Source organism: Sus scrofa, chromosome 9 (assembly GCF_054392235.1).
Source record: "Sus scrofa isolate SSC_HxYL_T2T_F1_AM1 chromosome 9, Sscrofa_HxYL_maternal_Yorkshire_Landrace_v2.0, whole genome shotgun sequence".
In the NCBI taxonomy this organism is placed as follows: Eukaryota; Metazoa; Chordata; class Mammalia; order Artiodactyla; family Suidae; genus Sus; species Sus scrofa.
Window position 1 is genome coordinate 53,621,839 of NC_139391.1, and position 15,261 is coordinate 53,637,099.

The 15,261-nt window shown below is 40.4% G+C and overlaps 2 protein-coding genes across 3 annotated transcripts in view; both read left to right on the plus strand.

Annotated features, from left to right (window-relative positions):
* Nucleotides 1–15,261, plus strand: part of ST3GAL4 (ST3 beta-galactoside alpha-2,3-sialyltransferase 4) — a 1,054,305-nt gene that overhangs the window by 908,219 nt on the left and 130,825 nt on the right. The gene's annotated exons all lie outside the window — the stretch shown is intronic.
* Nucleotides 1–15,261, plus strand: part of FAM118B (family with sequence similarity 118 member B) — a 48,724-nt gene that overhangs the window by 28,864 nt on the left and 4,599 nt on the right. For both annotated transcript variants that reach the window (XM_003130065.6, XM_005667489.4), the window contains exons 4-6: nucleotides 9,739–9,966; nucleotides 13,030–13,158; nucleotides 14,418–14,703. In XM_003130065.6, coding sequence (XP_003130113.2) covers nucleotides 9,739–9,966; nucleotides 13,030–13,158; nucleotides 14,418–14,703 — 643 coding nt within the window. The remainder of the gene's footprint in view (nucleotides 1–9,738; nucleotides 9,967–13,029; nucleotides 13,159–14,417; nucleotides 14,704–15,261) is intronic.

The following is a 15,261-nucleotide window of genomic DNA, read 5'->3' on the forward strand; positions in this document are numbered from 1 at the left end:
TGCAGCCTACACCACAGCTCACGGCAACGCCGGATCGTTAACCCACTGAGCAAGGGCAGGGACCGAACCCGCAACCTCATGGTTCCTAGTCGGATTCGTTAACCACTGCGCCACGATGGGAACTCTGATCTGGCAGTAGTTTTTTTAAACCAAAAGCACAAGGGAAAAAAAAAGATAAACTACACCTCACCAAAGTCAAAATCTATTGGGCTTACAGAACACTACCAGGAAAGTGAGGAGACAGCCTCCAGAATGGGAGAAGATATTAACAATTCATATATCTGATAAGGGTGAACGTATAAAGAACTATATTTTAACTTAACAATAAAAATGCAAACAAAATCTAATTTGGTGTGGAGGGAGGGGTTTGTTTTGTTTTTTTGTTTTTTGATTTTTAGGGCCGCATCTGTGGCATACGGAGGTTCCCAGGCTAGGGGTCCAATCATAACTACAGCTGCCAGCCTACACCACAGCCACAGCAACATCAGATCCGAGCCACATCTACAACCTACACCACAACTCAGCAACGGCAGATCCTTAACCACCTGAGCGAGGTCAGTGATCTAACCCGCAACCTCATGGTTCCTAGTCAGATTCATTTCCTCTGCGCCATGATGGGAACTCTTGTATTATTTATTTAATTTTTTTATTAACATATAGTTGATTTACAATGTTGTATTAGTTCCTGGTGTACAGCAGAGCGATTTGGTTATATATATATTCTTTTTTCATATTGCTTTCCATTATAGTTTATTATAAGATATTGAATATAGTTCCCTGTGCTAAACAGTAGGACCTTGTAGTTTATCTGTTTTATACATAGTAGTCTATATATGTTAATCCCAAGCTCCTAATGTATCCTCTCCCCCTTCCACTTTAATAACAATAAGTTTGTTTTCCATGTCTATGCATCTCTGTTTTGTAGAGTTCATCCGTGTCATTTTAGATTCCACTTATAAATGATATATGACATTTGTCTTTTTCTCTTTGACTTAAATCATTTATTATGATAATCTCTAGGTCCATCCATATTGCTGCTAATGGTATTATTTCATTCTTTATGGCTGAGTAATATTCCTCTGTGTGTGTGTGTGTGTGTGTGTGTGTGTGTGTGAGAGAGTGTGTGAGAGAGAAAGTGAGTGTGCATACATCTTCATTATCCATTTATCTGTTGACATTTAGATTGCTTCCATGTCTTGGCTATTGTATATAGTGCTGCTGTAAACATTGGGTTGTATGTATCTTTTGAATTCAAGTTATCTCTGGATATATGCCTAGGAGTGGGGTTGCTGGATCATATGATAACTCTAGTTTTTTAAGGAACCTTCATACTGTTTTCCATAGTGGCTGCATCAATTTACATTCCCATCAACAGTATACAAGGGTTCCCTTTTTTTTCTCACCCTCTCCAGCATTTAAAATCATCCAATTTTGGAGTTCCCATCGTGGCTCAGTGGTTAACAAATCCGACTAGGAACCATGAGGTTGCGGGTTCGATCCCTGGCCTTGCTCAGAGGGTTAAGGATCCAGCGTTGCCATGAGCTGTGGTGTGTGGGTTGCAGATGCGGTTTGGATCCTGCGTTGCTATGGCTCTGGTGTAGGCCGGCAGCTACAGCTCCGATTCGACCCCTAGCCTGGGAACCTCCACATGCCGCGGGAGCAGCCCTAGAAATGGCAAAAAATAATTAATTAATTAGTTAAAACCATTCATTTTTTTTTTTTTTTTTTTGTCTTTTTTGGCTACTCCATGGCATATGGGCTTCTCAGGCCAGGGGTCAGGTCTGAGCTGCACTTGTGACCTAAGCTGCAACTGTGGCAACACTGGATCCTTAAACCCACTGTGCTGAGCTGGGGGTCGAACCTGCATCCCCAGTGCTCCAAGATGCCACCAATCCACTTGTGTCACAATGAGAACTCTAAAACAATCCAATTTTAAAATGAAAAAAGATTTGAATAGATATTTCTTAAAGGAATATATACAAATAGCCAATAAGCATATGAAAAAATGCTTGACATCATTAGTCATTAGAAAAATGCAAATGAAAAACCGCTTCACACCCACTAGGAGGGCTAGAATCAAAAAGATAGTAAGGGAGTTCCCGTCGTCGTGGCGCAGTGGTTAACGAATCCGACTAGGAACCATGAGGTTGCGGGTTCGGTCCCTGCCCTTGCTCAGTGGGTTAACGATCCGGCGTTGCCGTGAGCTGTGGTGTAGGTTGCAGACGCGGCTCGGATCACGCGTTGCTGTGGCTCTGGCATAGGCTGGTGGCTACAGCTCCGATTAGACCCCTAGCCTGGGAACCTCCATATGCCGCAGAAGCAGCCCAAAGAGATAGCAAAAAGACAAAAAAAAAAAAGATAGTAAGTATTAACAAGGCTGTGGAGAAATTAGAGCCCTCATACACTGCTAGGATTGTGAAATGTTGCAGACAAGGTGAAAAATAGTCTAACCATCTCTCAAACAAATATGGAGACATTACATGACCCAAGAATTCCACTTGCAGAGATTTTGTATACCCAAGAGAAATGAAAGCATATGTCCATACAAAAACTTATAAAACAAATGTTTATAGCATTATTCATAATAGACAAATGATATAAATAATACAGATGCCCATCAGCTGCCAAATAGATAAACAAAATGCGACACATTCACTCATTGGAATATTACTTGTCAATAAAAAGGAATTAAGTACTGATAGATGCTGCAGCATGAACCTTTAAAACATTGTGTTGAGTGGAAGCCAGTAACAAAAGACCACAAATTGGACTGTTCCATTCACGTGAAATGTCCAGAGTAGGGAAATCTGTTAGAGCCAGAAAGTAGTTGAGTAGTTGCCTAGGCCAGGAGCAGATGGAGCACAGAAGGGTGATAGTTAAAGGGTATGAAATTTCTTTTTGAAAGATGACGAGAGTGTTCTAAAATTGACTGTGGTGACAGTTGCATATATCTGTGGATTTACAAATAACCATTGAATTGTGCACTTGAAATAGATGAATTGTACGTCATGTGAATTATATCTCGGTAAAACTATTAAAGGTAAAAAGGATGGGGAAGGTATATGAGTCAAACACTAGTCAATAGAAAGTGAGAGTAGCAATGTTAATATCTGATAAAGACACTTGAGAGAAGAAAGAAAGCATATATCTATTTTTAATGTCCAGAAAAAATACAAAATTGTTGTCATATAAGGAGATAATTAAACAGTATACAGCCCACAGAGTTCCCATTGTGGTTTAGCGGTTTAAGAACGTGACTAATGTCCATGAGAATGTGGGTTCAATCCCCAACCTTGCTCAGTGAATTAAGGATTTGGCGTTGCCACAAGCTGCAGTGTAGGTCGCAGATGCGACTCAGATCTGGCGTTGCTGTGGCTGTGGTGTAGGCCAGCAGCTGCAGCTCCAACTTGGCCCCTATCCTGGGAACCTCCATATGCCATGGGTATAGCCCTAAAAAGACAGAAGAAAAAAAAAAAAAAAAAGAGTATACAGCCCAAAAATGTAAGGGAAAAGTATTAAAGAAGGGTGGCAGCCAATTAATAAAAATCTTGTTTTTCTGAAAAAAAGAAAAGAAAGCTTACGAGGGAAAAGAAAGCTATATTACTCCAGGCAGGCCCGTCTGTGAACAAAGAAGCCCTCTTTCAAGTTGGGACCTGCAATGGTGCCAGGTTAGCCACATACCTTGGCTGGAGCCTTTGCTCATCTGTTGGAATGGTCTGAGAATAGAAAACATGACTTTGCTAATTGGGTCAGTTATAATTAAAAGCAATGAGAGAATTTAAAGTCAGTGTCAATAAATGCATACTAACCAATTCTATCAAACTGAGTCATTAATTATCTTTGGTTGAAAATTTATTATTAACCTTAAGGTATAGCTATGGATTAGTGTCAGTTCCAGTAGAGTAGCAGTTATTAAACTTTGGTCTCCAGACCCCTTTATACTCCCAAAAATTATTGAGAAACTCAAACAGCTTTTGTTTATGAGGGTTTTGTCCATTCACTGTATTAAAAATTAAAAGTGAGGAATTTTTAAAATATTAAATTTATTTAAAATGATAATAATAAATAACATGTTTGTGAAAAGTAACTATTTTCCAAAACAAAAGTAAGTGAGAAGACTACATAGTGTGTTTCACATTTTGCAAATGTTTTTAATGTCTGGCCTAATAGAAAATGGTTTCTCTTAATCTGCTTTATATAGTCATTTTGATGTGTGTTTTGGTTTAAGTGTATGAAGAAAATCAGGTCTCACAGGTACATGCTTGGAAAAGAGAAAAGTATTTTTGATACTCTTTTTGGATAATTGTAGGTTTTTCATTATTGATACTACACCAAAAATTAAATAAATTCCTAAACAATTAATAGCCATATGGAACCTGAAATCAGATCATATCTAGGTTAACGGTAGTATAGAATCTGAACTTCCGTTATTCTGTGCATTAAGAACCATGATCCATCTTGCACTTAGCATGGTTTTGTGGCAACACCCATATTGCTTCATTGAATTATACCTGTCTTCTAGAATTTGACACATTTCAGTGCACCATCCAAAAAACTGCAGTCCCCACCAGTCTCACAGAGGTGTTTGGAAGCTGTCAAGCTCAAGGTGGCAGATAAAAGTTTCGTGAAATTCTGATTTTTGCTTGAAAGCTCAGCTTTTATCATTGGCAACAGTGGTATCAATCATCAATAGTTTTTCTTTGAAATGACAGGCTCACTTCATTTATTTTTGTAAAAATGCCAAGAATACTCAAATCTGATAATCATAGTTTGTCTGCCAGTCATTCTTTCAAGTAAAAATCATGTGTGATGAAAAAAGGTAGCTAGTTCAGCTTAAAACTCATAATTGCATGAGTCTCTTGCCTCAAGACTTCACATCAGACTCCAGTCTGCAGCAGAAGTATTTTGTACATAGTTTCTGTTTCTTCTTTACACAGAATAGTAAAACGACATGTACACAAGGGTCAGCATTTAATACAGTTAATAATTTTTACTGCTCCATTAAGGACATTCTCCCCCCCCCCCCTTCTTTTTGGCCTCCCTGCGGCATATAGAGTTCCCAGGCTAGGGATCAGATCTGAGCCACAGTTGTGACCTACACTACAGCTGCTGCAACACCAGATCTTCACCTGCTATGTCGGGCTGCGGATCAAACCTGCATCCCAGCACTCCAGAGACACCATTGATCCAGTTGCACCACAGCTGGAACTCCTCATTAAGGACTTTCTTAGGTGAAATTGGCATTCCTTTCTTACTAAGTCTTTGGTAGTGAGGAATACCGTGATTGCTGGCACAGCTCAGTTTCACTGGCCTGATTCACACCAAAGCATCAGCAGTTTTTCCTGACATTGCTTTTGTCCCATTGGTGCAAATGTGAACACAATTTAAAAGACAAGTGTCAAAATTCCCGTTGTAGTTCAGTGGTAATGAACCCAGCTAGTATCCATGAAGACGCAGGTTCAATCCCTGGTCCTGCTCAGTAGATTAAGGACCCGTGCTGCTGTGAGCTGTCATGTAGGTTGCAAACTCGGCTGCGATCTGGCATTGATGTGGCTGTGGTGTAGGCTGGCAGCTCCAGCTCGGATTCAACACTGTAGCCTGGGAACTTCCATATGCTGCAGGTGTGGCCCTGAAAAAAAAAATAAGTAAAAGACAAGTATCGCCTTAATATTATTAGGAAAATAATTTTGACTTTGCAGCCCTTTAAAGAATCTTAAGGATCCACAGGATCCATGGGCCACATTATGAAAACCACTCCCATAGGGGATGTGTAAGCAAAAAATACAGGCAACCCAAGAGCTTAAAAGATGCACGCATGCGCGCGCGCGCACACACACACACACACACACACACACACACAGAAATATATGAACATTAAGTAATTTGATGTAAAGGAATTAATAATACTGTATTTTTTAGGTGTGATAATAGTTTGAAGACTTTTTTATATGTAAACAGGAGTCTTTATTTTCTAGGAAACTGTCGAATTATCGGAATGATATGATGCTTGAGAATTGCTTCAGAAAAAAATTCAGTGGAAGGGGTTGGGTATAGTGGAGGGGAGTTTCAGTTAAACAGGATTGGTCATGCCTGAGGACTGTTAAAATTGGATGATGGGACTGGGGCAGGGGCAGGGAGAGAAGGTTATACTCTTCTTTTTACTTTTGTGTGTCTTTTAAAATGTCCCCTTTTTAAATTTTTTTTTTTTTAAGGATCTAACAAACAGCAGTAATATGACAAGATTAATAGCCCCGTCTACTGAGTCAGTTTCTTAAAGTAGGGAAGTATTGCAAAGATCTTGGGTTTCAGAATCAGAAAGACTCTGCCATGTAAAGGCACTGGAACCCTGAGCAAACCAGAATCTATTTTTGTGCCTATAAAACTGGGACAATGCCACTTATCCCACGGGAAAAATAAGGGTGAAAATGTATGTGACGTGTTCAGCACAATAGTAAATGCACTGTAAATGTTAACAACCTTGGTGAAAAGGAGTCCAGATTTTTTTGTTGTTTTTACTGTCTGGGATCGGAAGGATGAGAGTTACAGGGTAGGAGGAAATGAGGCAACATTGGATTCAGTTCACTGTTTGAAATGAATGCGAAACCGTCCATAAATTTGTGTGGGAGTTCGGCATTTCCTTTTGACCATGGAACCTCCTGTCTGTTTTCATTCCTTTTTCTTTGCTTAGAGAGGCCACTGGTGGGAAATTCAGTTCTAGGTTCACCTGTTTCAATAGAGGAAAAGTTCATTTTAAGTCTGAGGAAGTCAAGACAGCTGCAAAAGCCACTTTCCTTCCTCTCTGTGTTGATACGCAAAAGGTAATTACTGAGAGCCACAGGACCCAAAGATAGTTAGCTGAAACAATTGACTCATGACATTTATTCCCAGACTTTAACCTTTTGTATTTCTTTTCTTAGAAGCAAGGAAATATATTCCACACTCGTTCTTACCTGATTGTGTACCCAGGCAGTTTTATCTGTGTGCATAAATGATTAAACTGGTACTAGGTAATACTGGTTTTAACCATGTGTGCATGAATCTGAGTACAAAATGAAATTATAACAGACAATGAAGAAGTTCTCCAAATCACCATATTCTTTAACATTAAACTTAATTTTGCTTTTTGAATGGGTACTGTTTACACACACTGCAGAAATCAGAATGATGCAGAAGATTTACATACCTTGAAACATCTCACTGCCCCCCGCCCATGGCTTTGTCTGTCCCCAAACTTGCCCCGCAATGATCAACACTCTTTTTTTGAGTATCTTTCCTGTGTTCATTTCTTTTTTTTCTTTTGTATTTTTAAGGCCACATCCACAGCATATGTAAGTTCCTAGGCTAGGGGTCGAATCAAAGCTGCAGCCACCAGCCACAGCCACGCCAGATCAGAGCCCATCTGCAACCTACGTTGCAGCCTGTGGTAACGCCAGAGCTTGTAACCCACTGAGCAAGGCCAGGTATCAAACCTGCATCCTCATGGATACTAGTCAGATTCTTAACCCACTGAGCCACAACTCCCAAGTGTTCGTTTCTAAAAAAAGAAGAAAATAGGGTTGTATTTATTCTCATCTCACAACCTCCATGCTCATGTCAACAGGTATCACTCTAAACATAGTGAAGCATTCCTGTCATGGCTCAACAGAAGTGAATCTGACTAGCATATTTGAGGATGTGGGTTCCATCCCTGGCTTAACTCAGTCCGTTAAGGATCCGGCATTGCCGTGAGCTATGGTGTAGGTTAAAAACACAGCTCAGATTTGGCGTTGCTGTGGCTGTGGCATAGGCCGGTGGTTGCAGCTCTGATTCGACCCCTAGCCTGGGAACCTCCATAGACCTCAGGTGCAGCCCTAAAAAAAAAAAAAATGATATTTTAAACATACTGATGTGCACTTGTTTGTTCACCTGTTAACGGTGTATCCTGGAGATCTTTCCATGCCAGTTTCCTGTATATGGATACTTGGCTTGTTTCCAGTCTTATACTGTCACAGATAACAGAGCAGTGATAATTTTGCATGTGTCATTTCATTTGTTTGCAATTACATCTGTGGGATATATTCCCAGAAATGAGACTGCAAGATTATAGAGTAAGTGGATTGTAATTTTGATAGACATTAAAGGAGTGCTGTATTTTTCATAACAAATCTAGAAAACTACTTGGCATTCAATAGTGGCTGACTCTTCTATGTAGAAATTCATTTAACAGAGTGATAAATTCTTCACTGTTTATTTCTAATCAGATTGTCCATTCTGGTTTAAGTGTTAGAGTTCCGAGATGGTTGCCTATGGACTGCAAAATTGTGATGTAATAACTTATGCCATAATGTAATGAGAATGGACAAAAGTTGAAAAATATGACCCACATTCTTAGCCACATAAATTGTGAGCTGTACCATCTCGTGAGCCCACTGACAGCAGGGTGCAGTGGTAGATGTGGCATAGAGCAGTGATTGACAGAACCAGATAAACTTCTGGGTGTGTCATCACTAGGTAGAGGTTTCACTGTCTCACTTCTGTGCTCTCATTTTTCTCTTGTGGAAAAAACTCACCATTTATTTGGAAGATGTAATTTAAAAATTGATAATTTTATAAAATAATACTTTGAAAAAAATAGGTAGAAAGTCTGGCAATTCGAAGTTTGTTTTATGAATCTGTTTACGTGGTTCCCTGGAAACAGATGTTTATCAGAGCATTGTGCTATTAGAAAGATAAGGGAAACCAGGAAGGTAGGAGACTACTTTGAGGAATAATGGAAGGATTATTGCTGGTCTACAGTCTAGCAGCTAATTGAAGTTACTTGGAGTTTGAAAGGAAATATTGGAGCCTTTAAGAACTAATTCTTGCTTTGCCATTATTTCATGGAATGGTATTGCAGGAGTAGGATAGAGATCAAATATTTGTTAAAGCATATTATGAGGTTACTTTCCCAAATTCCCTTTGTCCCAGGGGTCACTTTGTCTTTTAAGTTAGAAAGCCAGCTTCCCACTTGAAATTGGTATTATATCTAATTAGTCCTCAGAGATATTTGCATGTATTCACAACAAAGCTGGGGAAGCAGTTACTGAAATGTACCATATGTTAAGAAATAGGGAGTCTGTTCAAAACTAATTAGTGTTTGGTGTTTGAATAGTTGCAAAATGCAGATTTTTGGTAATGTTTATCATATACTAAGTATTCTTCTTAGCAACCTTGTAAACAGTTGCTGAATTATACCAGGGAAAAAACAGGGAGAAGCTAAGCAGTTTTTCCTGAATCCTTCAGCATCTGTAAAAAGCACCTAGTATTAGAAAAGGACATCTTAGACCTCATTTAGAACTGTCTTTACTGGTTATTCCCTAGATAAGGAAAGTTTAATAGAAGGTATAGTCTTACCTGTGGCTTGCTTAAAGGGTGGTTGGTGCTGTGCTTTCTACCCCAGCTCTCCTTTAGGCCTGGTGGTGGCTGCCTCTCCTAGCCATGCCCATTTTCTTCCTTCTATTAAAGTGCCTATTTAGAGAGCTTATGCTTCTTTGCATATGATGTAATGGTATGGATCACTTGCCATGTGCTAAGTGTCGTGCTAGCACTTGGCATATATATATCCTCCTATTTTCCTTATTATAACCCTGTGAGAGAGACAGTGTTTTTCCTTGAAGTGCAAAGTACTCTTCAAAAACTTGCAATTACTGTAATGAAAACGGATGACCTACTACAACACCTGGGATTAATATAACTTTTCTCTTTCACATCCCTCTCCAGCGAACTAGTAATGTACGATCCACATTTTTCAAGGACTGTTTATATGAAGTATTTGATGACTTGGAGTCAAAGATGGAAGATTCTGGAAAACAGCTACTTCAGTCAGTTCTCCACCTGATGGAAAATGGAGCCCTGGTATTAACTACGAACTTTGACAATCTCCTGGAATTGTATGCAGCAGACCAGGGAAAACAACTTGAATCCCTTGACCTCACTGATGAAAAGAAGGTAAGAAGTAAAGGATTAGTTCATCGCTTCTTCAGGCCAGCAGATTGTATCCTTATCAGAAACACTGTTTTCTGGTTCAGATAGTGTTTGGTACTGGTATTTATAGGGAAGTAGAAAGGGAGACTCTTATCCCTGGTTGGACTTTTGTTTTTTGGTTTTTGAGATAAAATCAGTGTACATTAAAAATCACAGATCTTGGAGTTCCTGTCATGGCGCAGCGGAAACGAATCCGACTAGGAGCCATGAGGTTGTGGGTTCGATCCCTGGCCTTGCTCAGTGGGTTAAGGATCTGGCGTTGCCGTGAGCTGTGGTGTAGGTCACAGACACGGCTTGGATCTGGCAGCTACAGCTGTGGTGTAGCTGTGGCATAGGCTGTGGCATAGGCTGGCAGCTACAGCTCTGATTTGACCCCTAGCCTGGGAACCTCCATATGCTGTAGGTGCAGCCCTAGAAAGACAGAAAGAAAAAAAGAAAAATCACAAATCTTAAAAGTGTTCAGTCCTATGAGCTTTGACAATTTCACACAAATTTTTTGTCTTTTTTTTTAGGGCATATTGAAGTTCCCAGGCTAGGGGTGGACTTGGAGCTGCAGCTGCTGGCCATAGCCACAGCCAGAGCAATGCAGGCTGCAAGCTGCATCTTTGACCTACACACTGCAGCTCTGGCAACTCTGGATCCTTAACCCACTGAGCGAGGCCAGGGACCAAACCCTCGTCCTCATGGATACTAGTCGGGTCCATAACCCACTGAGCCACAACGAGAACTCCCTCACACAATTCTAAAGCAAGAATATAGGAAGCCATTTGAACTGTAAGATTTAAGTCATTAACACTTGATAGTGTCAAATGAATACAGTATTAATTTCAAAGTTCTCTGTTAGGGAGTTCCTGCAGTGTAGGTCGCAGATGTGGCTTGGACCTGGTGTGGCTAGGGCCTGCAGCTGCAGCTCCGATTCAACCCCTAGCCTGAGAACTTCCGTATGCCACAGATGTGGCCCTAAAAAAAGAAGAAAAAAAAGTTCTCTGTTAGGATATGTTCTTTGTGATGTCTGTTGAAAATGTACAAAAACTACCTTATGATGTCTGAAGAGTAAGTTTCAGGTCAAGTGACAGCTGGGTGGAGGTAAATATTCAGTGGACACCTCAGCAGACTTTTTTTTTTTTTTTTTTTTTTTTTTTTTTTTTTTTTTTTTTTTGATGTAGCCCGTACTCCACCTAAGCCATCTGCCATAATATAGAATAATAGATTTTGGCCTGTGCCACCCAACAAGAGAAGGCTTATTATAATGGTCATTAGAGTTTGTAATTTGAAATCTAGTACCAATAGATTCTCTAGGAAACAACACCACCTAATTGATGAACTCCACTGAAGCCATAAAAGGGAAAATGTTTTCACTGTCATGAGAAAATGTCAGAGAATTATGATTGAAGAAGGAAGGAAAAACAAAAACAAAACAGGTTATCCTGTTTTTTTCTCATTTATCTTGCCCTAAAGTTTTTGTAATTTTTCTTCTATACTTTATTTTCCTGGGAACCTGCCCCTGTGTCCAACTTAGAGCCCAGCTAAGTTAAATATCACCTCCTCTGAGAGCCTTTTCTGACCCTCCTGATGAAGAAAGGATCCATCCTTTTGTTTGGTGCATTTCCTCCCACAAAACACTTCCCATAGGTTTCCATTTTTACCTTGGTTTGTTTGTTTCCTGGCTGCTTACCCCACAGGGATAGAAACTCCATTTGGACAGGTACCTTTGTCAACCCTTCTTTACCCTGATGTTAGTATTTGGTACATATTAGGCACTCAGTAAATTTTTTTTTAATTAATCAATGATTGAATGGAATTCAGAAATGAATGACTTGAAAGTTTCCATGCAGTTTCTGATATAATCTCCAAAGATTATGACCAGCATTAGAAGCACAATGGGCCTTTTCAAAGTTACAAATATCAGACTTGAACTTTTTCTTCTCATTTTTATCCTGGCGCCTCAAGGTTTGCTTTGTATTTTAGACCACATTAGGTGCAATAGTGAAGGCTAAGGGTTAAAGCCATTGACTGGTAAGAATGGAGCCTGTTAATACTCTAATTCTAAATCTCTGTGCCTCTTAAATGTTTTTTTCCTAACCCATACCTTATTTCCCTATAATATTATAAATACAAATTTATTCTGTCTCAAGTCCTTGGGAAAGTTGAGCCATGGACTCCAGTTGGTCCTTATTGTCATTGTAATGTAAATTGTTCTTCATTGCTGGCTTTCTAACTAACTCAGAGCTGACTGAGTGATTTTTTTATTGCTTATCAGTTGCTGCCCAAGAAACCACCCTGAAAACTTTGGGGTTTAAAATATTTTATTTGCCTTGATACTGTGAATTTGCTACTTGAGCTGAGCTCATTGGCTCACCTGGGCAGTTCTGCTGGTTTTGCAGGTTACCCACGTGACTGCCATCCTCTGGTGGCCAGACTGGGTAGTGTAGAATGGCTTTGCTTGCATATCTGTCTCTTGCTACGGGCAGTTGGCTGGGCCATGCATCTCCAGCAGGCCGTCAGGCTTCTTCATACGTAGTTGGGTTCCAAAAGCAGCAAAAGAGAAATAAGACTTTTTGTACCAACATTTTCCAGGCTTCTACTCATGTCATGTTTGCTAATGCCTCATTGGCTAAGGCAAGCCATATGGCCAAGCATGGAGTGAGTGTGAAGCCTCTTTGCATCCAGAGCGTGGATGCATAGAGGCTTGACAGCTTGGGGATCATTACCGAAACAAGGTCATCCATAGCTGTCATGTATGTTCGCCACTGGAAAGAGCCCCACCATTTTTGCACATGATAAAAAATTTTAATTTTTGACTGTTGCTTTCAAAGAGAAATCACCAGACTTGGCTGCCATGAGTCTTAAGTCATGCCCGAAATGGAAACTGATGCCCCATCAGGTGGCCACATTCTTGCCCTATGCTGTCATGAAGCTGGAGAGCTCTGACACAGACCTAGTCCACAGAACATCCTCTAGACATTGGGACCTTGAAGCAAGTATTGAGCCCTGCATGCCTGGTTGAGCTCTGTTTGTGTTGTGTAGGTCCTGGAGTGGGCTCAGGAGAAGAGGAAGCTGAGCGTCTTACACATCCATGGGGTCTACACCAATCCTAGTGGCATCGTCCTTCATCCGGCTGGGTATCAGAATGTGCTCAGGAACACTGAAGTTATGGTGAGTGCTGCTGACCTTGCTGCTCTTGGCAGAGCCTTCTTGGGAAACCTCCACATACACCATTGGTCTCCCAGATATAGCAATGCCTTTTCATTAGTTATAAGTGGTTCTTAGTTTGTGGATGTGCGTGCCGTCTTAGGAGATGTCAAACATCTTTTGGAGTGTCAAATCCTGGACTTTTACTTTGTTCTTGATTGACAGCCAGCAGATGGCACTCTGTCATTGACATCATCTTCACATACAAAGAATGCATTACTGGAGTTCCTTGGTGGCTTAGTGGATTAAGCATCCAGCACTGTCACTGCTGTAGCTCAGATCGCTGCTGTGATACAGATTTGATCCCTAGCCCCAGGACTTCCACACACCATGGGTGTGGCCAAAAGAAAATACAGTACTTCCCTTCTTCATCATTTGGTACATTATAGTATTAATAACCCTCTCTGTGCTAAAACTAAACCAAAACTAATTTATGCAGCTTTTCACTGGCCAATCAGTACTAGAGCGTACGTTGTAAAGAAATTTTGTATAAATGGTAATGAGCTTAGATTGAACTATCATATGTATTGCTCAGTGGAAAGAATTGAAAAAAAGTTGGAAAGGGTGATAAAATGGAGCTTTTCTTCATGAAGGAAGAAAATGTGATGTTTTCTAAAGCATGAAGGACTTATCCAGATAGCTGTTATAACTGCGTCTGTCACTGACATTGAGTCATCCCTTAAGCAAAATCATTTCTAATGTTTTTATGTTTATGTGTGTATGAATGTGTGAGAACGTATGTGTTTATATATATGTATATGAACGTATACACACATATATATTGATGTTTTAAGTGTCAGGCTTTATTGGAACAAACCTGGTGATGGAATTATCTTCTCGGGTGATCTATGGCTCAGTCTGTAAAGCAAAAAAGGCAGATAGAGTCCAGAAAATGGAAAGAGTAAGATATATTGAAGACAGCTTTTTGCCTTATGGCCTCTGGGCACATAGAACAAAAAAACTGTAAGGCCATAGACCAGTGACACCCTGAGTAGAGACCCTGCAGGAGAATGCCAGGTAAAGAAGATTTTAGAACAGTCATCGAGTTTTACAGTACTAAACAATGAGGAGATCAGACTCCTTCATGGGATGGATCTACTTTCTTAAATCTTACTTAATTGGTCATCACAATCTGTGAAATGTAGCAGTTATGACCCTGTTGACCTTTTTGTTTCAGAGATGTCTTCATGGTGTCATTAATATATTGTTTCTTTTCCTATAAGAGAGAGATTCAGAAACTCTATGAAAACAAGTCATTCCTTTTCCTGGGTTGCGGCTGGACAGTGGATGACACCACTTTCCAAGCCCTTTTTCTGGAGGCTGTCAAGCATAAATCTGACCTAGAACATTTCATGCTGGTTCGGAGAGGAGATGTGGATGAGTTCAAGAAGCTTCGAGAAAACATGCTGGACAAAGGGATTAAGGTCATCTCCTATGGAAATGAATATGCCGACCTTCCAGAATATTTCAGGCGGCTGACATGTGAGATCTCCACAAGGGGAAGATTAGGTAAGATGCTTTGGGAGACTGAATGAGATGAGAAAGCAACCCCTCATACCTATTGTGGCAGGTAAAGTCATTGCCAAGAAGAGGAATAGAATCCTAACCAGATCATGAAGGAGATCTCGGTCAGTCTTCAGGCTAGACTAATCAGGAGCTCCCATTGTGGCTCAGTGGGTTAAAAACCCAACATAGTATCCATTCGATCCCTGGCCTCACTCAGTGGGTTAAGGATCTGGCATTGCTGTGAGCTGTGCTGTAGGTCACAGACGCAGCTCAGATCCCACATTGTTGTGGCTGTGGCGTTCGTAGGTGGGCAACTGCAGCTCCAATTTGACCCCTAGCCTGGCAACTTCCATATGCTGCAGGTGTAGCTCTAAAAAGACTAAAAACAAATAGATAAAACAGATCAGACTAATCAGTGAAATGCAATTAGAATTTAGATTTCAAAATAGAAAAGGAGTTCCCTGGTAGGTCCACAGATTAAGGACCTGGCATCACTGCAGTGAGTTGGATCACTGCTGTGGCTCAGGTTCAGTCCCTGGCCTTGGAACTTCCACATGCTAT